We start from the raw sequence: 25,271 nt of genomic DNA on the forward strand, positions 1-25,271 counted from the left end.
GGGGAGATTGCCCAGAGTTGTTAAGCTTTATTGGGGGGGGGGCGGGACCACCCGCAGCTGACAAGCGCACGCCTCACAGAAGCCACCAATCATCTGCCCAATCACACCCAGAAGCCACAAATTGCCTCCGCAACAACAGCCAATCCCAACCAGTCCTTGCGGCATGCACCCATCACTGTATATCTCCGACTCACGGCTGCCAACAATCGCCTGTCTCCCCCTCCAAGCACGACCCGTGTATAAGACGACCCATAATTTTTTATGTTATTTTTTTTTAAAAAAACACCCATGTCTTATACACAGAAAAATACGGTAAGCTTGTTAACGGAGAAATCTGAGGGCTCCCTTGGACAAAAAACAAGGACACCAGCCAGGAATACCAGAGCAAAACAGCAGCCAGTAGGCTTGGTCTTTACTGAGGACTGTTGCGACAGGACTCCCACGTGCCTCAAGGTGGAAGCCCCAAACAAAAGAGCCCCCAAACTTTTATTAGCTGCTAATCCCCATGTTACACCTCCCAAAAAACTACATCCACACATGCAGAGTGTACGTTTTGTCTGGAGGGATTTGGTGCCTCTGAGATCTGAGTAGGATTATCTACATCAGGGCTTCCCAAACTGTCGTCTGCAGACCCTCAGTGCTCCGTGAGCGAGAGGAGGAGGATGGAGGTGCCAGGAGAGGAGGACAGAGGGGGCCCTGGCCTGTGGGGCGTGTTTCTCCACAGCACCTCTGGGGCTGAGCTGCCTCCTCCTCGCGAGGTGGGAGACTCGGTGAGGAGTAGGCGGCATTGGGGGCTTGGGCAAGAGGGGGGGGGGCAAAGGGAAAGCAGGTGGGGCATTGCAGAAGGGGGAAAGGACCAGCATGGGCTATGTTTTGATGCCCTTCCCGCGCCCCCTTTCCACCCCGATGCTGGGATTTGGACAGGTGGCTGATGCAACCCAGCTACTGATTTGACAGTGCCAGATGTATAAGCTAAACAACCTCTAGCTTAGGGCCCTACTCTCTTGGGGGCCCCCAAAAAACTTAAAAGGAAAAAAAACACTGGATGTACATTTCCAAAATATAAAACACAAATAAAATAAAAACCCACATACAGCAACAGTGTTTTGTGTTGTGTAGGCTCCTAGGATATAAGTCATGGGCCCTGCCTGCTCCCTAAAATATCACTGGTTTGCCTCTTTCTATATATAGGGTGCCGACATTCTACACAGACTGGTTGCAGGGCAATGTGTGCAAATGGCTTGAGATACCTATGAGGTCCATAAATTATCATGTAGCATATATTCAACACAAAAAAAACAGTGTTGACAAAGGACAGCTGGACATATCAAGGGCCCTGTTACCTTCAGGAGCTGAGGGCCTCATCAAACCTAAATCCGGCCCTGGTCCTGCTCACCTGCCAAGGTTGGCCCATGAGGCAGGAGCCAAAAGGCTTTCCCACTCCTCGTCTAATGGGTCAGCATAGATTTCATGAGGTTTAGGGGTGCGCTGGGTTGTTGAGGGCTCATGGGCAGGTTGGTAGGCAATGCAAGCCGGGGCAGATTGCCCGGTACCCTAATAAATATGGCCGTCTTTCAAGACGCCCCTGGGCTCTTTGTTGCAACAGGTCGACATTTCTCCTCCTCCTCCTCTGGAAATTGTGCCAAGCGCCCTGTTATTGATCTCAAGGACGAAGTCTGGAGCTCCGTCTGAAGGGGAAAGCCAGATTAGGCAGAAACTCACTCTTTTCTCCAACAGGTGACTTCTAAACGCCCCCTTGCTGGATCGGGTCCTCGTTCTTCATGCACGCTTAACAAAGCAGCAAATGCAGCCGAGTGTGAAAGTGCTGTTAATTCCGGCAGACATGCCAGGGTGGAAAGGAACGCTTGGCATCTGGAGCCTGACCCGCCTTCCTACCCGTCACGCAAAGAGGGGCAGCTATTTGGGAGACTGAGAGCATCAATCCCAAAGGGAACGTAAACTCAAGAAGTGGTTTGTTTTGGGCCGCTGTTAAGCTACGAACATCAGACTAGAAATGGTAAAAAAGAATTAAAATACTGAGCTGGTGTTTCTGTTCAAAGCAGTGTGGAATTTGTTTCAGTTTTATTGGAAAAGTTTCTTTTCATATTCGATTATCATATTCAAAGAGAACAACAACTACCAGACTTTTAGAAGGCATCTGAAGGCAGCCCTGTTTAGGGAAGCTTTTAATGTTTGATGTATTACAGTATTTTTTAAAAAAATTTGGAAGCTGCCCAGAGTGGCTGGGGAAGCCCAGCCAGATGGGCAGGGTATAAATAATAAATTATTATTATTATTATTATTATTATTATTATTATTATTATTATTAATTTCCAAAATTTTCTGTAGGATATAACTATTGCACCCGAACAATTACTGAAACACAAGTTACACAAAACATCCACGTATAATAGCATGACCAGCAAATGCCTCGAGTTCTCGCAGTCATCTGAAATCCCCACTCAACGGACAACACCGAAATTGTTTTTTTGGTATCCAAATCACAATCCTGCTTTCATCATTTCACAAAACTCTTTGTTCTGCAACAATTCAGTCGCAGAAAATATTCACACAGCAAGGTAGAGGCATGGGAGTTATTTTCCTTGATAGGTGGAAGTGGATGCCATCAAGAGAAAATGACTTTCTCTCTTGTCCCTGTTCCACATTTGCCAGGAACTGACACACACCGGACTTGGGAAAGGGCCACTTCACCTAGGCATTCATTTGTACATTTTTATTTTCTCCAGCGTAAACTGGAAGGTACACAGAGGAAACTGCAGTGCATCCACCATATGGAAAAAGCATAGTTGGGAATCTGGAAATAGCGGCTCCTGCGTTCCACGTGACCAAAGGGTAGGAAAGAGACGGGCGCAGTTTTCAGTACCTGTTGACACAGTGCAGTTGCAGAGATTTCTTGTGAAAGACTAGAATGCCGATCACCTCCACCAGTTTTTTATGTCAAAGACACAACCTGCTAAACTAGAATAGCGTCTTGCGTTTCTAAAATGCTGTCTGTATCATCTATCATAAAAACATGTTCGTCCGGCAATTCACGCAGAAATATTTTCTTAATTCACTACATTGACACCGCTGGTCTGGAGCCCCAGAAATGTTACATTTCTGCATGAGCTTCCATATCAGACATGTAAAGATATCCAGATCTCTTGTTTGCTTACGGTTGGCAGGTATATTTAATTTGGTACAAGCCAGAAGACTTTCTGTTCTAGTCCTAATTAAAGAGCTCAGGCAAAGCACAGAAATGAAAACACAAGTATTGTTATTTTTCCCCTGATCAATGCTCTCTTCCTAAAGGAATCCATCTCTGTTTATCTATTAGACAACCTCCCTCCTTGGATCTTGGAAGTGTTTTGCCAAAGTGAGCCCCCACCCTCCAAAACAATTAATGAGACTAGCACTTACTCAGCATTTAAACTAAGTCGAACCAAACAAAATTCCCAGCGTCCTTTGCAAACCTCCTTGCAAGGCAACTCATCTGTAACATGAACCTGCAGCTTCAAGTGCTTCTCGTCAAGGGCAAGCAATGTCATCAAGAAACTAATTAAAATTTAAAATTGTAGCTAGGGGTATTTTCCCCCCTTATTTTGATTTTTGTAAATGCAAGGAACTCTGTAACCGCTGCTGTTGGGAAAGCAGTGTAGGAAAAGCAAAGAGAACTGCTCAGAAATGGCACTTCTCTCCTGGCGACATCGTCTATTGCAGGTGCCTCCCTGCAAGTGATGAGAGGATGGGGATCCAGGGACAACAGCAAGGGATGCAGCTGACAGGAAACACAATCCGTAGCATTATTAACCGCATGCAAGTTCTGGCAAATTCTGTGACTCTCGCTCCCTACCAGGGCTGGGCGATATCTTGAAATATCATCCAAAACCAGTCCAAAGTCCATATTGTGATATTGGTCTCATCATTTTGGGCCTGGCAATATATCGTATTTTTCTGTGTATAAGACGCCCCCTATTTTGGGGGACCCAGAATTAAGAAAATGGGGGGAAGATTGCCCAGAGTTGTTGAGCTTTTTCCCTATTGCTGCAAAAAATAGCCGCTGACAATCTCTGGCTCCCAGCAGCAACCAATCCCACACCACCGTGTATAAGACGAACCCCATTTTTAACATAATTTTTTAGTAACAATTCCTTGTCTTATACGTAGTACAGGATGGTACTGTGAATCGTGTGTGTGTGTGTGTCATGCAAAAAACCCTGGGAATTCACCCAATGGCTCTCAAGTAGTACTATCCTTATTTCAGACACTGTGATGTATCGGTATATTGTGATGTTTAGCTGATGATAAATTGTGATGCTGAAAACCAGATGATCGCCCAGCCCGACTCCACACTATGTTTAGGATTGTTAAATTTCACTCAGGGGCCTTGGGTCTCTCCTCTAGCCTATGAAAATTAGAGCTCAACTCATCACTGTGTAATATTTTTAATTCAGCAATCGTAGATCATGTCATCAGCCGCTGTTCACATTTCAGCAAGTAATTCTGATTTGCAGCAGGTAGGCAAGAGTTAAAGAGACACGGTGAGCAAAATTCTGTTCTCATGGAAACCGGCATAAATCAGCAGAGACTTCGCTACTTACTATTGATCGGTCAGCACAACGGAATGGGTCATTTCACTCACAACTAATTTCTCTGGACCCCCACACAGCTCAGCATGCTATTAGCCTTTAGAAGATGATTTGCAAGAGGGTGCAACCAAAAATGGCAGAGAGCGTGAGCAGAGGGCTCCTCAAATGCTGTTGTATATTTTTAACATGATAGCACTTCCACAAGGGGAATCCTGAATGAGCTATTCTGAGAATCCTTCAAGTCGGTTCACTCTTGCAAATCATTACTCACGAGGATGCTCTGTATATGCATTTGCAGCGTAACGCCGGATTGAGAGCCTTTGCGTGAGTTTGCAGAAAAAGTATCATCAGCGGCGAGATCAGCAATGATGCACAGGATTCCCCAAAAGACAGCCGGCCAATTTATGACCAATCTTCTCCGGCGATTAACAGTAGTGCTTGCCCTGGACTGGGCAGTGACCCCCATGAACAGAGGCTTCATCCCACAACATGAACCAAGCCTAGGATGCCATGGCAGGCACACACAGGTGTTGGGCAAGCAACCAAGGAAACTGGGGCAATTGGCAGGCCCCCAGCTGGCTCCAGCCCACTGGCCAGTGTGCCGGGCGATCTCCAGTCCTTGGTTGCAGCCTCAGCAATCCGAGCTTGAGAAGCTGGGGCACGCTACTCAGCAGAGTAAACGCTACACAACAGAAGTGGCAGGAGAAGTTGTGTGAGCATATTTACAAGCAGTTTATTCAGCATAAAGGTAAAGGGACCCCTGACCATTAGGTCCAGTCGTGACCGACTCTGGGGTTGTGGCGCTCATCTTGCTTTATTGGCTGAGGAAGCCAGCATACAGCTTCCGGGTCATGTGGCCAACATGACTAAGCCACTTCTCGCAAACCAGAGCAGTGCACGGAAACGCTGTTTACCTTCCCGCCGGAGCGGTACCTATTTATCTACTTGCGCTTTGACGTGCTTCCGAACTGCTAGGTTGGCAGGAGCAGGGACCGAGCAACGGGATCTCACCCCGTCATGGGGATTCGAACCGCCGACCTTCTGATTGGCAAGTCCTAGGCTCTGTGGTTTAACCCACAGTGCCACCCACGTCCCTTATTCAGCATACAGCAGGACAAAAGGAAACATGTCTGATCCCTTTCGTGTTCAAATTAAGACAGCAAAAGCAATACACAACACAAATGGAAGTTCCCAGCAAGCTGTGCTGGAGTGTAAACAGGCATGTGACACACAACAACCACGCCTGTTCCTTAAGGTGGAACGGAATATCCCAACAGTGGGTTCAAGTGAAGTTGATGCAGAAGCTTGGAAAACCAAGACACAAGCTGAGAACTGGGAGTGTTTGTGCCGAGCACCTGTTTGCAAAGGGCTTGGGAACCTGGAATCCTTCCACTGTTTCTGGAGTAAATAGGGCAAGATGCATTAACCATTAGTTCATTTTTCCTTGACTTGTTTAAGGATCTCTGGAAGGGACTTTATGACACTGAAGAAATGCAGTGAGTGGCAAGCTTGTTTTCCCCTGCTCTGGAGACTCGAACCCGTGGCTTCAAGTCACAAGGAAGGAGATTCAAAATCAGGAGGAACTTTCTGACAGGAAGAGCTGTTCGAGGGAGGAACGGTCTCCTTCGGGAGGTGGTAGACTCTCCTTCCTTGGAGGGTTTTAAGCAGAGGTTGGGTGGCCATCTGTCATGGGTGCTTGAGCTGAGACACCTGCATTGCAGAGGGTTGGAATGGATGACCTTCGGGGGTCCCTTTCAACTCTACAATTCTACGATCTGGAAAGGGCTGCTTGGATCAGGTCTGAAACGTCTTAATGGAATCAGGTGCCACACCAGGCAGCCTTGGGAATCAGGTCAGGAGTGTCGCCAGCTCCACCTACGGGACCCCAAAGCGGAGGTTTCCAAGGGGAAGCTGAGTTAGACCTTGCTGAAAGGGGGAGTCAACCAAGAAAGGGGTTCTTTCTTTTCCTGGGCTTTTTTAAAACCACTTTCCCAAGAAATTGGACCCAAATAAATAGCTTTTCTTCACCCCACCCACTCTGTTACAGCTCTAAGACTGAGACTTAGAAGCTTCCTTTTTCTTCCCTCGTGTCCCACCTGGGGCAGATTTTCCTTGGAAGAGCTATGGAAGACATGGGCAGCCGCTGATGCTGGTTACTAGCCCCCTCCCCTAAAAAAAGAGGCGTAGATAGTTGGAGACCCAGACAGAGAAGTTAGGGGGATGGGGTTGGGGGTTCCAGCGGGACCTGCAAATTCTCAAACTTCTGCCATCGAGGAGCCATCCTGCAGCAGACCTAATCTCAGCTGGCCAAGGTTGAAACAGCAGTTTATTCCACGTGGGGAGGGAAAACAAGCTGGGTGCTTGGGGGGGGGGAATGGCTCAGTGCTGTTAAAGGAAGCGATTTTTCACTGCTTGGGCAGGAGCTGGCGGGAGATGCTCAGGGAAGACTGACAATGTCGCCCGTCTGCTCTGAGGAAAATGGGCGCCCCCCGCTCCTTGCTTAAGAAGCAGCGCCCCCAAAGGCTCCTGCCCTGGCTGGGAAGCGGAGGGAAATCTCACAGGGACGCCCAAATCCGAGCCTGAAAACATCCCTCGTCTGGTCAGTTCTAAGGGACTTTGCATTAAAGGAAACATGGGTGACCAACTGGGAATCCCAGCAATTCTGCCTGGGCAAGCAGGGATTTTCCCCCCTGAATGAGTCCAAAGAGTCGCGGACGCGGCCTGGTACCAGGAAGCGCTGCGTCCCAGAGGATAACGGACTTGTTGCCATGAGGGTAACAAGGCTAACGACGGCCAACAAACTCTTTAAAGCTCTCCTTGCCACTCCCGTTGATTCATCGCACCACTTAAATGATCCAGGCTCCAGCTCCAGTGAAGAGAATTAGTTGGAAGTGACCAAAAGTGGCCTGAGGAACGAAGGAAATAAAATCCATCCCGGCCTCAGTTAAGTAAGATGGTTTTCTTAGTGAGAGCATTTGCCTTTGTAGGGAAACAGAAGTGAGACGTGGAAGTTGAAAACATTGCTTCGGGGGTCTCCTAAAAGGATTAGCTCATGTTCAATGAACAAAAAATAGTGTGCGCCACCCCCACCCACCCCTTTGACTGTGGGGGTGAAAGCAACAAGTGAATCAATCTGCACCCATTTTTGCTTCTTTCAGTCTTCCAAAGACTTGAGAGAGAGACTGAGCTCCAATAAATGTGGCATGAGATATGCGCACACAAACATTCCCGCCCGCCCCCCACATTACGGGCTTGCTGACCGGGGAGGCCAGCCCTGCACCCCTGGCCTCACACTATGCCGTCGGCACTGAAGGCCCCCAAGTGACAGGAGAACCCGGGCCGGTCTGGATCCCCTCAAGGGTAGAGATGCTCAAAAGACGCAGGGCCCCTTTGTGCAGCCACTGGACACACAACCGGAAGAATGAGGGTGCTAGTGCGCTGTACTCCTTATAGAACCAATCAGGTTGAGAAAACGGAGAACCCAGCGGTGGGTCCTGCTCTCTTCTTGCTGTTGTAAAAAGATTTTACAAAGCAAAGTAACTTACTGACTTCTTTTTTGGCGATCCCTCGTAGCCAAGTAAGATTGTCTTCCATAAGCACGGTTTTAACAATGAGTCCGTAAGCGACTGTGGAGGCCAATTCTGGATCCACATGTCCTTCCACAGTGGAGAAATAGGTTTCCAGGTGGGAGTTGATCACGGTGTGGATTTGCCAAGCGTGCCTTCCTCTTAGCACATTTCTTCCTTGCGTCCTGAGTTCGAGTGTCTTCAAAGCCCATGACACTTTTGGTAAAGGCTGTTCTCCAATTGGAGCACTCGCAGGCAAGTGTTTCCCAATTGTTGGTGTTTATACTACATTTTTAAAGACTTGCCTTGGGAGCGTCTTTAAAACTCTTTTGTTGACCACCAGAATTATACTTTCCATTTTTAATTCTGGAGTAGTGTTTGGAGGACGATAATCAGGCATCGGCACAACATGACCAGTCCAACAAAGCTGAGGCTGAAGAATCAACACTGGTGATCTTTGTTTCTTCCAGTACCCTGGCATTAGTTCACCACTGACTGTTTCATACAACATCCAGAAGCACACCTCAGGATTCAGGATGATGGCATTTCATGTTTTGTCCCTGTTCTGGGTCATCATTAATTTTGTTTTCATTATACAGTGGTACCTAGGGTTAAGTACTTAATCCGTTCCGGAGGTCCATACTTAACCTGAAACTGTTCTTAACCTGAAGCACCACTTTAGCTATAATGGGGCCTCCTGCTGCCACCATGCCATCGGAACACGATTTTTGTTCTCATCCTGAAGCATAGTTCTTAACCTGAAGCACTATTTCTGGGTTAGCAGAGTCTGAAACCTGAAGCGTATGTAACCCGAAGCGTATGTAACCCGAAGCGTATGTAACCCAAGGTACCACTGTAATGGGCACAATAGGCTTCTGCAGAATTACAAAGCCACATTTTGGACTCATGTCATTAATCTCTCACCTATTTTTCAAAATCCACTTCTAGCTAAGCAAAAAACTCTTCAGCACTCAGGATGGGTGGGGGAACCTCTTTCAGCTTCATGGCTTTATTCCTCCTTGAGCAACCTTCCTGAGGCTTCGTGACAGCGGTGGGGGGGGGGGGCAGATGTCCAAAGGGCAAAAGTGGTGGTGGAGGAGACACTTTCCCTTGCATGGCAGGTTGTGTTCCAGCCATGCAGAAACCCTAGATTTCACCACCCCCAGACCTCTCCACCTTCCCCAGTGGTGAGCAAGGGGCAGCAGAAAAGATCAAGGAAACATTTCCGCCAGGCAAAAGCACTCTGCACATGTGGCCGGGGGTGGGGTCCCCAACTCTCGAGGGCCAAACTGGGAGGAGGACATTCAGGAAAACACTCCCATTGCTAACTCGCTGCTATAAAAAGAGAAGGAAGCGCCCGTGTTTTTAATTTTACAAATGCTGAATCAATGTGATAAGGCTACTTCTGAGCTCACTTGAGTTTTGCGAACAGATAGCAAACTCACGTGTCCATTGTGCAATCTAAGCTGGTCATGGTGAACAAGCCCATCTCCATTTTGTCAGTCCAGATATGAACGGAGCCGTTGGCCTTCCCACCAAACCTCTGCGATTATTTAGGAAAATGAATGTGTCATTTAGGAAAAGCTCTAAATGACAGCAGGTTCCTGTGTCATCCAAACTGGGGAGCCACAGTGTCCTAGGGGCTCCCTGGTTGTGAGAAGGGGCCACGCAAATGGACAAAGTCAGAATCTTGGCTTCCTAACCCACAGGGTGGGTAAAAATCAATGATTTTTTTTAATGGATTTTTAAAATTTAAATCAGATTTCTTTTATTTAAATTGGATTTTTAAAATAAACTGCTTTTGGGGATTAATCTTTCTAAAGATAGTTTTCTATTTAAGTTACATTAGAGTCCAAAGGCTATTCATCAGGAAATAAGGATTTTTAAAAGTTTTACATGTGTGCTAAAACTCAGTCTAAGTTTTTTATTTCAAAAATCGTTTAGCCACATCAGTTAACAAACATGGATACATATGCTATAACGTTATTGTTTTAGTTAAGTAAATTGTTTAAATTGTCATTAAGGAAATGATTATTTTCCTCCTTCCAATAAAGCACAGCAGAAAAGTTGTACAAATATAAACACAGTTAACTTACTAAACCTTACAACAATTTCATAATTATCGCTCCATGTATTTCTAATAGTATAACTAAATCAGTAATTTTTGATATAACTGTAAAAACTTATTATTCCAAAATGAAACCTTCATCTGGTTGTAAATATTAAGATATTAAATATTAAGATATTGTAAATATTAAGCAAGAATGAGTCTTTCTCTCTAAAAAGTTATTTAAATCAAGTCTTACTGACTAGTGATTTAAATTGATTTGATTTAAATCAAATCCACCCTGCTGAGCCATGATACAACTCTCCAAACGGGGCCATCACGAGGAAGCAAGACCAGAGAATATCCCAAGGACATCTCACATTTCCTGACATTGCAAGGAGAGAAACTCCTGCAGAGATGAATATGACCCTGTCTTTCAGCGGGGACAATGTCTTGCAGGGTGTCTCTTCTCAAACTTGTAGACGAGGGGTAGTCAACCTTTTTATACCTACTGCCCACTAATGCATCTTTCTTGATGGTCAAATTTCCTTACCCCCCACCAGTGCACGATGGAAGGAGGATTCAGCTTGTGTTGTAGACCCCCTGTTAGCAATTTCACTCCTCCGAGCCTGCATTTGTGATTTGTGTAAATCACATGCCTGTCTGAGAAGAGTGTAGGAAACGTAAACAGTCTTATCTCTTCCGCTGTAGGGACTTTGCTATGTACTTTCGCTTTTACTTGTGCCTGTTGTTCTCTCGGAGCTGGAGAGAACTGACGCCATTATGCTGTTGTCTGTAAATAAAGATAAAGGGACCCCTGACCATTAGGTCCAGTCGTGACCGACTCTGGGGTTGCAGAGCTCATCTCGCTTTATTGGCCGAGGGAGCTGGCGTACAGCTTCCGGGTCATATGGCCAGCATGACTAAGCCGCTTCTGGCGAACCAGAGCAGCACACGGAAACACAGCTTGCCTTCCCGCCAGAGTGGTACCTATTTCTCTACTTGCACTTTGAGGTGCTTTCGAACTGCTAGGTTGGCAGGAGCAGGGACCGAGCAACGGGAGCACACCCCGTCGCGGGGATTCGAACCTCTGACCTTCTGATCGGCAAGTCCTAAGCTCTGTGGTTTAGCCCACAGCGCCACCCGCGTCCCTATGTCTGTAAATAGTGTGTAAATAAATAGTAGATTAGCTCTACAATGTCTCACGCTTCTTGCTGTCTTATGCCAGAAGCTCAGTGTGCATACATCATTATGATGTCGCTAGAAGCGCACTGGAAGGGAAATGCCTTTTCCAGAGCTGCGCCTATCAGAGGATGCTTGAAGTTCTGGGGGATTGCAGGCATCCCAGGGCATTTTCCCAATACCCCCTACCTCCCAGCTGGAATCCCCAAGCGCCCAGTAGTGGGCGGTAGGGACCAGGTTGACAACTCCTGTCGTGGACAGCGCATAGCTTAAAGATGTTGTCAACCGACATGACGCCAACACTGGAAAAAAAGATGCAACATGTTTTTCTTCACAACAGCCAATTTTCACAAAAGCTTTACCCAACAGGTTTTTGTTTTGAACCTTCAAAATAACCTCAAGCATTGCCGAGTTATGAATTACATCTTCCAATGAGCTCCCCTTAAGAAGTTATCTGTTTTGATGCTCTGTCTGGGGACCAGATAACAGGATCAGAATTTTAACATGCACAAAGCCACAAGGGGACACTATTTGTGTGCTATTTCTCAAATCACTCATCTCTCTCATTAAGGGGCTCATATTCACAATCCAGCCACTCTTACTTGAGTTTGACAAGTTGCACAATGCAGATACGTATCACTGAACCCTTTCTAGAGGAATAAACTTCTCCGTTACTTCCAAGGGGGATAAACAAATTCATTAACAAATTAATCACAGCAAGGAACACAGAAGTTAGGCAGGATATTCTGCAAGTCGGTTTAAGATAAACTTGGATCACACACCAATGTAGGCTATATGCAAAATCCAAAATATTTCTGATGGTCTGCTTATGTCGGGCAAAAAGGATTTTGAATACAAATTTTATGTTTCCCACCTTACACGTAAAAGTACACGTAAAATTTGGAATATTCGTATTTCTTTAGGGGGAAAACCTGAAATAATGCAATGGTAAAAAACCAACACATAGTATATTAAACACAAAACCTCCAGGCTTGACGACTGTAATTCGCTCTACGCGGGGCTGCCCTTGAAGCTGTCCCAGAAACTCCAGCGGGTGCAGAATGCTGCAGCGAGGCTCCTCACAGGGTCTCTGCCATGGGAGCATATTCACCCAGTGCTTTTCAAGCTGCACTGGCTCCCGGTGGAGTACAGGGTCAGATTTAAGGTGCTGGTTTTGACCTTTAAAGCCCTTCACGGCCTAGGACCCTCGTACCTACCGGACCGCCTCTCCTGGTATGCCCCACAGAGGACCTTAAGGTCCATATATAGCAACACCCTAGAGGTCCCGGGCCCTAAGGAAGTTAGATTAGCCTCAACCAGAGTCAGGGCCTTCTCAACACTGGCTCCGGCCTGGTGGAACGCTCTGCCTCATCAGACCAGGGCCCTGCAGGATCTGATTTCTTTCCGCAGGGCCTGTAAGACAGAGTTGTTCCGCCTGGCCTTTGGCTTGGAGCCCAATTTGATTCCCTCCCTCTCTTTCTTTTTCCTTTCTCCTCCTGTGATGAGACTGCATTTTAATATTTCAGTATTTTAATTGTTGTATTTTAATCTTGTTTTTAAGTTGTATTCATTCAACTTGCTTTTATTATTGCTTGTTAGCCGCTCTGAGCCTGGCCTTGGCTGGGGAGGGCGGGGTATAAATAATAATAATAATAATAATAATAATAATAATAATAATAATAATAATAATAATAATAATAATAATAATTGTCCTACACAAGAGAAAGCTGGGTTTCTGCTTTTAAAAGGTCCTAGTTTTAGTACCGGCAATCTTTAGAAACGTTAAACTGTGTGTGTAACGTTAAACTGTGTCAATGGGAGCTTTCCCCAAGATATTGAAGACCCTGTAGATCTTGTGAATGGCACCCCTAACTGTCAAACCCAACTCCTATCCTCACTACCCAATACATTTTCCCATCACACCTCAGGACCGCAATACCTTAAGGACCATCTCTTTCCATCTGAACCTACCTGTGATCACCTTCTGAGGCCCTCCTTTGTGTGCCTCCTCCTCGAGAGGTCCGGAAGGCGGCAACACCAGAACAGGGCCTTCTCTGTGGTGGCTCCCTATCTGTGGAATGCTCTCCCCAGGGAAGTTCGTTCCTTTTTAACCAGGCCTTTGGTTGATTTGATTGACATCCTATGCCCTTTTAAAATGTGGGTTTTTGGGAGAGGGCGGGTATTGGGTTGTTGTTTTTATTTTGATTATATATTTTGTGGTTTTATATTTTGATTTTGTTCTGTGAACCGCCCCGAGACCTCCAGGTATAGGGCATTATATAAATTCAATAAATAAATAAATAAATAAATAAATAATCACTCCGTGCAAGGAGGAGAGTAATTCCACATTGCCCCTGGTTTCTACTGAAAAATATACTATTAATTCTGCCATCCTCTTGGGAGGGATGGAGCCAGAAGGCGATGCTGGAACACCCCTGTTCTGCTCAGGGCTAGAAACTGAGATAGAAAAGCTAGGAGATCAAGGGCACCTTAAACCAGGTTATGGGCGCAACAATGAAATGTCTACACACACTTTTTATAACAAGAATACAGTGCTGAAAATGAATGGACTGCAGCTAAAATATGTTCATTTTTCACACGGTCTGGTCCTTCCCCTGCCCACCCCCCTAATATTCTGAAGAGGGTCTCTTCTCCAGTCTTCAGAGAGTAGCTGGAAGTGGGGAGGCAGAAAAAGCTCCTCCTTTCCTTCCACTCTGCAGTTTTAATCTGAAATCTTAGGTGCAGGATTGCGCCCAGAGCTCAGAAACTGTTCACTTTGAATGAAATTCCCCGCCGCAAAATGCGCCTGGAACAAGGGGAGTTTTGAACACTGGTCCTGCTCCATCTTGTCCCCAGTGCTTTTTAATAACTACATGAAGCTGTTGAGAAGGAATTTGGAGGTTTGGGCAAGGTGGAATCAGATGACAGGCTGTTCATTTCCTCTCCTAGTCCCTGAGATGCTGTGAAAGCGCTGAATAGATGTGTAGAGGAACTGTGTTTTTTTATGTTACTATTTTACATTTATAGCCTACTTTTAAAACATGGCGGTTTTGTTGGTTCGCTGCCATGGCAGAGCTTTTCTGCCCTGAAAAGTGGCATGAAATAGTTCAATAAATGATGCATTGAATACTGACACATAAGAATAATACAGGTGTGCGTATAAAATACACCTATTTCCAAGCAAGTAAGTCTTTACAAAGAAAACAAGGAACTGACGTAGGTAAATATGAGCTCACCTGTCTTTGTAATTGATAACAGTATCAATGATGGCATTCATCTGCTTCGTCAGCTTAGGAGGGTTAGGTGACAATTTCTCGGCCGGCGGCCTTCCTCTCCTCTTTTTCGCCTTCTCTACATCCTCTTTGCCCGAATCTTTGTCTACATTTCTCCTCCTTTTCCGTTTCTTAAGCCGAACTTCTTCTTCCATTTCCTCCAAGTTGCCGTCTTCGATTGCCTTAATTAGGAAAGTAGAAAAAATTATTTGCAAAATCGAAGACGCCAATGGATGCTATATATTCTAACCTCTGCATGGTGCAGACAATTCTGAAGGATAAAACCAATCAATCCAGAAGCAGAAGTCCAAATATAAATATTAGGGGAAATCAGCGGCGCTAAACGTAAAACCACAGTAACAATTTTGTCGGAGTAATCCATTCAACTGTAGAGCGTTAAGGCCACACCCCAACAAAGGCCACTGAAGCTCCAACTGTCTACATGCACACTCAATGATCAATATATTTTAAAATGTACATTCATACATCATTTTAAATACATATTTATAGACAAAGAAATCATTAAAAAGGGCGGGGAATTCTCTTCAAAACACATTCACCCGCATACATTATATGAATTTCCCTTTCTTAACAAAGAAGTAACAAACCAGATTCTTTCAATTAGAAATTTTCAAACAGAATTTTCAAATCAGTTCAAATTACACACCTAAAATGCCACAAATGCAATATTCGGCTAAGGTCTTGACCACTGACAATGCAGAAGTGTTGGATAACACACTGTTGTGCAGCAAAGAATATTGGCACTGTGGGAGTGAGGAAAATGACACCACGCAAACACAAATCAAACAACATTCACTTGTTCAAAATTTACCTGCAAATGTGTGCTGTGAACCTCAGGCGGCAGCACTATGCAGTGAGAGGGTGGAAATTGCTACAAAAACAAACCTGTTTTAAAGGAAATCTGTCCACACTGTCTAAGAAATCCATGTGTGACAATCACAGAAGCTGAACTTTCTTTGGTTTAAGAAAACAGAAGAAAAAGCCCAGAGATGTGGGACGGTTTAGTCTTCCAGGACATGAAAATGACAAAGATATTAGAGGGAAGAAAGAAAGAAAGAAAGAAAATCCTGATTTTTAAAAATAAATCACCTCCGTTTTTGTGCTGAAGGCTTTCTCAAAACACCAATGTTGACATTGTCCCTGTTGCTTTCCTGTGCTCCCTGCAATACATGCACATGATAATCAATCCTTTTTCTCAGAGCTGAAAGAGCTCTAATCATCAGGCAATTACCTTCATTTTTCCACAGCACCAAACATGGCTAATATTTATGAACATGTGAGTGCAACAATCAATACACAAAGAGTGATTGCAGCCCAGGCACAATTTCTTTCACTTGGGCGCAACGTCTCTCTCGCCAAAACGTTTTGTGCACAAAACCTGGTGCACCACACAAAGCAGGCGGGCATGTCAGAGACTGCTTCCTATTCATCCTGCAATGTGGAAATCCACAGACGAACATAAATGCACACACAATCCAGAGGGAGTGCCTGGATGCCAGGCCTGAATCATCAAAAGACAATTTCCATCCTGCTTCCACTGCGTTCGGAGAAGGAGCTGGAGATCGGATGAATTAGGAGGAGGAGGAGGAAGGAAGAAGGAAGGAAGGAGCAGAGGAAGAAGAAGAAGAAGGGGAAAAAAGAATTATCTGCACACAAATTCATGAATATTCATTCGGCTCAAGCAGGACACCCCGGTTGCACACATACCAGCAGCTAGCGGAGATTTAAGCAAAGGAAACTGTTCTGCAAATCTCAGAGGCTCATCGTAAATGCAGCATGCAAGGCTGTCAACAGTTAATGCCATTGCTCCCCTTAATCCCTCGTTTGTGCACGGAAAAACGCGGCAGCAACACACACCGGCCTGGGATGCGGCGCACACCTAGGCATGCCCGGGATGCCGCTCGACTGAATCTCCACGACAGCAAGGAAAAAGGATATTTACCTTACCACTATCAGCAGCAGGCCGGCTATCGGAAATCACAGTTAGTGGGGATAAAATTAACAAGCCAGCAAAGCAGCGAGCTGCTAGTCTCTTCATCAGCTGATCAGGGGGGAAAAGAGAGCCCGGGAAAGGCTATGTTTTCATACACAAGTAATTTTATTTTATGGAAAATGCAATCCTGAGAGGGTTGTAGGGGCTCAATTCTGCTGTTTCATTCTACCTTCCACAAGGCCTGAAGCCTCCTTCCTCCAGCCTGATTTAATATTGACAAGGGCTTATCATATTTCCCCCTTATTATTCCAGGAACTCAAATCAGGAATTATTATTATTATTTTCTTTGGAAGGGGGGGGGAGGGCAGTTTCCCGGAAGCTTTTTAATTACAGTACATTAATATTTTTTAAAAAATCCAAGGGATATAAACACATTTTTTTAAAAGAAAAAAGCAAAATAGAGAGGCGTGCGTTTTAAAGCTGCACCACACACACAAAGATGCTTCATTGTTCTCTTAAATTTGGAGATGCAGGGATTGCTAAAAACAGAAGCACTTTGAAAATCTTCCTGATTTAACATGCCTTTGAGACAAAAGCGTAAGGAATGAAATATTTCTGTTTTTAGCATGTGCATCCTGCAAAATGCAACATACCCAAATCCCACTGCCACCCTCTCATGCTCTCAGGTGCCACACCTAGAAGGCTGCTTGGATTTGCTGAGATTTCAAAATTAGCAAGATTTCAAAAGGGATCTGAATAAAAATGATATTGCAGCAGATTATATCATTTTCACCCAGCAGATATATGCATATTAGAATTTATGAGTTCTATAAATTTGTGGGTAGCATACGGATACTGACCATTCTTCTGTGAAGACTTCCCAATAATTTAAATTTAACCTCTTAATCCCAGAAGCTGGTATTCTGCATTCTATTGACAATCCATGGAAATTAACACTATTTTAATCAGATCAAAGATTTTCAGTACCAGCTACACAATCCAGTTATAGCAGGTCAAGCCTACCTTGAATTTATTAATGGCATATTTGTTACAGAAGTCAAGTTCACTTTTTTAAAAAGTCAAAATACAACCGAGCATTGCCATTCTTAGTCACGTGATAATGTCATATATGATGTTGCTTAGAGAATGATTATTCAACAAGTAGGGCTCCCAAGAACTTTGTCTAATTTTATTCCTCAGGGTCATTTTGATTTTTGGCCTCTGCAACTGAAATATCTTGGGGGGGGTGTCTTTGGTTACAAAAGACAATGGATACAAAAACATGATTAGCTCTGAGTCCCTACAAACCTTGGCTTTGGTTCACAAACAAATTTAAATGCATCTTGATTTACAAACACCCACACAAAACACAGTCTGAGCACTCAAAACCACCAATAACTTCCACACCCGAAAACACTGAAATTGCCGAGTTTAATGCTCATACGACCCTATATTAATCAACTTAGCACCTATTACTCCACAATAATAATAAAAAGGGGGGGAGGAGATTTTATACCAGCAGCACAATTTGGTTGCAAAAGGGGGTTGGGATGAAGTTTGGGGACAAGATATGAACAGGTCCTTTGTCCACAAATGCAAGCAAACTGGGAACTCTCCAATTTGCCATTGTTTTCTGTGTTGTCTGAACTGGGAAACTGGGGAAAGCAACTTTGGAACGAGCCACAGTATTAAAACACGGTTCTGAGGTTGGTTTAATATCCTGAAAAGCATAATTTTCTAGTTTTGGGTGAAATGGTCTACTTGAGCTTCCACGGGAGAAGCAAAAGGCTTGTTCCCATCTCAGCTTCTGGAGACACTTGTCTTAAGCCACATTTCCTTACCAGCTGAACATTTTGCCCAGAATTAACCCAAGGAGGTCGCGGAATTTAAAAGGATGGGGGGAAAGGCAAGCGTGTTTGGAAGATGACCAAGGACGTTTCAAGCTCTAGGACAGTGATGGCGAACCTTTTAGAGACCGAGTGCCCAAACTGCAAGCCAAAACCCACCTGCCGTATTTTTCACTCCATAAGACACACTTTCCCACTATTAAAATCTAAGGGGAAATGTCTGTGTGTCTTATGGAGCGAATGTGTGGTCCCTGGGGCTGGGGGGAGGGAACCCGGGCTTCCCCTGCCAGCCCCAACAAGCTCTTTGGGGCTGGGGGAAAGCCGGGCAATCCCCCACCGCCAGCCCCACGAACTCCTGAGCAGCTCTGGGGTATCCCCTCAAAGCGGCTATCCCTGGCTTTTGCAGGAGGTGGGGGGAAGGGACAGAGCGAGGCTCTCTCACTTCCCCCACATCCCGCAAAAGCCCCCAAGAGCTGCATATATTTTTTTTCTTGAATCCCCCCGCCCCAAAAAAGTAGGTGCGCCTTATGGAGCGAAAAATACGGTATTTATCGCAAAGTGCCAACACGGCAATTTAACCTGTATTTCTCATTTTTTCTGTCTGTTTCACATTTCTTCTTTATGACTGCTGTTGTAATAAATAATCCTTCATAAAAGTTATTGCATTATATTCTTCATTAAATTGTTTTTCCACTGATATATAATTTTATGGTATAAACCAGTGCTTTTATTCTAATTTTTTTTTTTAGGGTACTCTCATTTTGACTCAAGAAAATCAGCACCGGGGGGAGACAAATACAGTTCAAATTGGCACGTGTGACATAGGTTCGCCACCACTGCTCTAGGAAGAACTACTCCTTGTGGTATTTTCCAAAGGCTGCCCACCTCAGGGGAACATCTCTACCAGGGCACGTCCAAAGCAGTGGTCCTGACCAGGACAACCTCTGCACCGTGAAAAAGTCCAAGAAGTTCTCCTTCCTCTTATCTGTATGGACGGGAGGAAACGAAGGCAAGATCCCAACAGCAAAGAATCAACCAATGGAAAGCCGGGGCGATTTCACGTCTCATTCCCACATTATAGAAAAAGCCAGACAGCAAGGAATTGTGAACCGTCCTGAGACCTCCAGGTATAGGGCGATATATAAATTCAACAAATCAACCAAAATAAACCTTTCAGCCTTTCTGGGATGTTATTTCATCAACCTCTAACACAGTTGTGCAGCTGTACCAGGGTAACTGCAACCGGTCGCAGAAATTGCAATGGCTTCCGTCCGTGAGCTTAAGCCGAGGTTGTCTGGCAACTGAGTCAGGGTTAGCAATACACACCTGAGGCAAGGGGAGGCAACTGCTTCAGGTGGCAGGATCCACAGGAGCAGCAGATCTGGCCTCCAAGGAATGCATTGCTTGTTACTGCTGCCGCTGCAGCCAAATATGCCGCACTCTCCTTGGCGGCTGATGTGCCACGTCCTCAGCGGCACCCCTTGGTGAACAGGAGGAGCTGCTGACCTTCTCCTCTCCCCCCCGGTTCTGATGCAGATATTCACTCCCTGCTTATTCCCTAGCAGGGTTGGCACTATTTTGTGGTTTGCACCAAGTGGCAAAATGCATTGAGCTGGCCCTGGCCTAGAGACTCATCACCGGACAGGAGCAAGGAGCCATTGCCCGGGGATGTGGGCAGTTTGGGGTTTGCCCACAGAGGTTCCCAAAAGGCACAAAGAGAGTATGAAGTGCAATGCATGGAAAGCCACCTCAGTGCATTCCTAAAATTATACTCTCAAAATAAAACTCACCCCAGTTAGCGTTCTCTCTTGGGCACTTTTAAAGGACTGGTGTAGCAATTATTCACCTACTTGTATTTAATCTATAGCAGAAGCCCGAATAGGATACAGTGGTGCCCCACAAGACGAATGCCTCGCAAGACGAAAAACTCGCTAGCCGAAAGGGTTTTACGGTTTTTGCGTTGCTTCGCTAGACAATTTTCCTTATGGGCTTGCTTCACAAGACGAAAACGTCTTGCGAGTTTGTTCGCTTTTTTCTTAAAGCCGCTTGAAGAGGCGCAGTTGCGACGGACCGTGCTTCGCAAGACGAAAAACATCGCAAGACGAAAAGACTCGCAGAACGAATTAATTCCGTCTTGCGAGGCACCACTGTATGCATGTTTGTACTACATAAATAAGCTTCTTAGAATGGAGTTTTCTGAAAAAGTAAAAGCAGCCATATTCTGCTTGCAAGTCAAAAAGTAGGGAAAGATAAAGAGATTATAGTTCTTTGAACATAGTTATGGAAACCACTGGAGTTTTCAAAGGGCCATAACACTCCTGATTCCCTACGGGATCGCATCCCTTGCCCCCCATCTGCCAATCACAAATTGCCCCCTGCCCATTTTACAAAGGGATAACCATGGTTAAGGGACGCGTGTGGCACTGTGGGTTAAACCACAGAGCTTACGACTTGCCGATCAGAAGGTCGGCGGTTCGAATCCCCGCGACGGGGTGAGCTCCCATTGCTCGGTCCCTGCTCCTGCCAACCTAGCAGTTCGAAAGCACGTCAAAGTGCAAGTAGATCAATAGGTACCGCTCCAGCGGGAAGGTAAACGGCGTTTCTGTGCGCTGCTCTGGTTCGCCAGAAGCGGCTTTGTCATGCTGGCCACATGACCCGGAAGTTGCTATTTTATGACGGCTCCCTCGGCCAATAAAGCGAGATGAGCACCGCAACCCCAGAGTCGGTGACGACTGGACCTAATTGTCAGGGGTTCCTTTACCTTTAATGTGACCATACACTGTGCTGACCCAGGGCTAAAAGAAACCCAACAGATGCTGGCAGATTGCTGGATTCTTGCAATCATTTTTTTGCTCCTAATTTTTATGAGGCCATACTGTTCGGTCTTAATTTTAAAAGTTACTGAAACATACTAGTTAATTCTTTTAAAACAGCAGCTTGGGTGTTCAAAATGAAGAATTGCCTTTGCCTTCTTTCTTACCCTCCTACGAACAGAAGCGAACAAACTCCACCATTGAGAAAATAGCAACTTCCCGCCGTAACCCACCTTCCAAGCAGTAAAAGTAAATCATTACTGAATTTTCAACTGACTGACAGCTTAGTGGCCAAGTAAAATAAAACTGGCCTTGTAAGATTATGATGTTTTGAGACAGAAGGGGTATTTATGAAGCAGTGCTTTTTCCTTGCTTGGTAATGTTGTTTTGAAAGAAAAAGGTGGAAGAGACACAGGTTCAATTAGACCTGCAATTACAGCGGTGGAGAGCATCATCATCTTCATCATCATCAAACAGATTTATAACTGCCTTTCGTTCCAAAAAGAGATATGTCCCTTGGTGTAATTTTGGGCAGCCCTTCACCTAAGTCCATGTGGGCGGACAGAAAGTTAAAAATGGGGGGTTGGGAGGGGGAAAGTGGCAAGACAAGAGGGAGAGAAAACAAGGAGTGGCAAGGGGGGGGGGAGAGAAGTGGTGCCCCCCTTATTGGCTCCAGCTCTGCACACTTTTGGTCGACTGCTATCTCTGAGGGAATGGGACTCACCAGAGAAAGAAGATTCTCCAGCCTTGCTCTACAAAGAGTATAAAATACTTGGAAATCTCACTTTTTCCTAGGCAAAGGCATCGCTCTAAAAGAAACCAGAAACTAACTTATTGATCGGCAACCACACAAAGGAGTACGGTGCATGAAGGAAAAAATAGAGAGGCAGGCGCGTAAATTTGTGGATTTGTTTTAGTCTGTGTGCAATGTCATTTTCCACAGCCGCGGATTGCAATTCAAACGATGCGCACGCAACACAACAGACGGATCGTATGCGCCACTCAACCCCCACCCTGTTGCATGTACAATATTCACAAATTGCTTAACGGTGGGACAATGCCGCCTGTTCCCATCTCTGCTCAATGCCTTCAGGCTGCCAAGAGAATCCGAGAATCTGAGAGCTGCAAGGAACCCAACGGTCACCTAGTCCAGCCCCCTGCAATGCAGGAATTTCAGCTCAAGCATCCCTGACCAAGGGCCATCCAACCTCTGCTTCAAAACCTCCATGAAAGGAGAGCCCACAACCTCCCATGGGAGACCATTTCACCATCAAAAAAACAAGATTGCTCCATCTTCCATGTGACAGCCCTTGAGATGACTCTCATTTCTCCTCATCTTTTCCAGAATAAACATGCCCAGCTCCTTCAACCATTCCTTATAAGGCTTGGTTTCCAGACTCTTGATCTTCTTGATCTCTGCACACATTCCAGCTTGTCAATATGCTTCGTAAATTGTGGCACCCAGGACTGGACACAGTACTCCAGGTGTGGTCTGACCAAGGCAAAACAGAGCGGGACTATGACTTCCCTTGGTCTGGACCCTAGACTTCTGTTGATGCAGCCTAGAATAGCTGCATCATCTTCAGCATGTGGTCCACCAAGACCCCTAGATCCTTTTCAAATATACTACTGGAAAGCCAGGTGTCCCCCATCCTATATTTGTGCACCTGGTTCCTCCTGCCTAAGCGTTTGTCCCTACTGAAATTAGTTTCGTTAGCTTGGGCCCTGGTCTCCAATCTGTAAGGTCATTTTGAATCCTGATTCTGGCTTCTGCTGCGTTGTGATGATGTTTCCTAAGAACAGTCACTCCTGGCCAATTACAGAAGGGGAAATGGACTAGGAAGGATTTTGTGGTGGGTGTTTTCTGGGCAGCCCCTGGTAAGGAGGCGCATATTGTGCGCCGGTGATGTTGAGCACTAGGAAGTAACAGCAAAAAAGGGAGTACTGAGACCTCAATGTCCTCACTGAAGGCACAAAGCAGGGGTAGAGGCAAGCAAGGGAATGTGCCGTAGCTCAGTGGTGCAATTGATGCCTTGCACGCAAAGGATGCACATTTCAATCCAGAGTATCTCCAGGAAGGACTAGGAAGACTCATGCATGAACACCTGGAGTACAGCTGTCAATCGGAAGTGACCATATTGGAGTAGATAGACCTATGGTCTGATTTGGCAGCAGGGCAGCTTGCAATGGCGTCCCAAGGGGCAGCTGCAGCTGGTGCCATACGGAGGGTACAGTTGCTAGCTGCCTAGGAGCGCCAAGTTTGAGATCTTGAACAAACATTAACTGATCAGTCCCAGCAACTATTTTTCTCTCTCTCTATTTCCCCTCCCTGCGAGTAGTGAGGTTGCAGAGAACCAGGCAGAGGGCCTTCTCGGTGGTGGCGCCCGCCCTGTGGAACGCCCTCCCATCAGATGTCAAAGAAATAAACAACTATCTGACGTTCAGAAGACATCTGAAGGCAGCCCTGTTTAGGGACGTTTTTAATGACTGATGTTTTAATGTATTTTTAATCTCTTGTTGGAAGCCGCCCAGAGTGGCTGGGGAATGTAAAGGTAAAGGGACCCCTGACCATTAGGTCCAGTCATGACCGACTCAGCGCTCATCTCGCTTTATTGGCCGAGGGAGCCGGTGTACAGCTTCTGGGTCATGTGGCCAGCATGACTAAGCCGCTTCTGGCAAACCAGAGCAGCGCACGGAAACGCCATTTACCTTCCCGCCAGAGCGGCACCTATTTATCTACTTGCACTTTGACGTGCTTTCGAACTGCTAGGTTGGCAGGAGCAGGGACCAAGCAACGGGAGCTCACCCTGTCGCGGGGATTCGAACTGCCAACCTTCTGATCAGCAAGTCCTAGGCTCTGGTTTAACCCACAGTGCCACCCGCGTCTAATAATAATAATAATAATAATAATAATAATAATAATAATAATAATGTCTCCCACTTATGAGTCTTTGAAGCCAAACCCCTATTTCTGGAAAGGGGCAGTGTAGATCAAATCTGCCTTGGTGGCCAGTGGAAACACACGGCATATTCACTTCTGCACATCTGCACTAAAGGTTTTCATAGCTGCCATTTACTTGTCAGAAAGTTAATCTCCCTGATGCAGAAGTTGCAGCATGGAAATGTATTTTCCTTTCCAGACAGGGATGCAACTGCATTTGAATTTTCCGGAGTGGCCCCTCTGTCCCAAGCAAGCAAGAGCCAGATGTTTCATCAACATAAGCAACTGACAGGCTAGAGTATTTGGGGATATTGTAATGAGGAGCCTCTGAAGAATCAAAACATCTGGACAGATAAGAATTTAAATCTTAAATGACCTATTCCGTTTCTCATTCTGAGGCCGGCTTTTGGATCTCAGCCTTGTCTAGCAGGCAGAAGGCCACGAAGACAGAAAGAACGAATGCCTTTGTAAACTTCTAAGGAAGATTTTAATCATTTCCCCAACCAGACATGTGACACATAGTAATTAGCGATTTACTAAATGGCAAGAAACTGCCTGCATCCAATTAAGAAGTGCTTACTTAATTATATGAGTGACATGGAGAAAGAGCCAGGCAGAGAGACATTTGCAGCGCAGACGGCGTCTGAGCAATACGACCCGCCCGAAAAGATTACGTTGACCTTTAACTGGAGTAGGAAATCTTGTTGGACCCAGTTTTATTCTCTGTCAGCGTAATATTTCCTTTTAATAGCAAACTTATTGATGCCGTGCCTATCAACAGGGCAGCAAAATGGGACCATCCATGGACAAGAGAAGGGTTTTGGATTCTGTGTACTAAGGGGACTCCCAGGCATGAAAACAGGGAGGCAGGGAGGGGGGGGGGCAAAAGCTGGAAGTTTCCCTGCCTTCGTCAAGCCCCTTACTGTATCCTGAATGAGGATGGGAGGCAGAATCAGGAGATGCACCTTGCTAGGCAGCAGTCCTAATCTTGGCTATCCAGGATGTCAGAAAAGCTTTTAAGAGCTCTGACCACTTTGAAACTAAAACAGTACAGTGGTAC

General features: G+C 45.6%; 1 protein-coding gene and 1 long non-coding RNA gene across 9 annotated transcripts in view; one reads left to right on the plus strand and one right to left on the minus strand.

Moving 5' to 3' along the window:
- Positions 1–25,271, plus strand: part of LOC308577018 — a 219,816-nt gene that overhangs the window by 186,016 nt on the left and 8,529 nt on the right. The window lies entirely within an intron of this gene.
- The window catches only part of SMARCA2 (SWI/SNF related BAF chromatin remodeling complex subunit ATPase 2), a 124,357-nt gene that overhangs the window by 8,917 nt on the left and 90,169 nt on the right, over positions 1–25,271 (minus strand). For 6 of the 8 annotated variants that reach the window (XM_081176073.1, XM_081176074.1, XM_081176075.1 and 3 more), the window contains one exon: positions 14,621–14,838. In XM_081176073.1, coding sequence (XP_081032199.1) covers positions 14,621–14,838 — 218 coding nt within the window. Of the gene's footprint in view, positions 1–14,620; positions 14,839–15,908; positions 15,930–16,619; positions 16,731–25,271 lie in introns of those variants that run through there. The other 2 variants (XM_081176078.1, XM_081176079.1) reach the window with 2 other exon arrangements.

This window comes from Podarcis bocagei, assembly GCF_964188305.1.
Source record: "Podarcis bocagei genome assembly, chromosome: 17".
Lineage (NCBI taxonomy): Eukaryota > Metazoa > Chordata > Lepidosauria > Squamata > Lacertidae > Podarcis > Podarcis bocagei.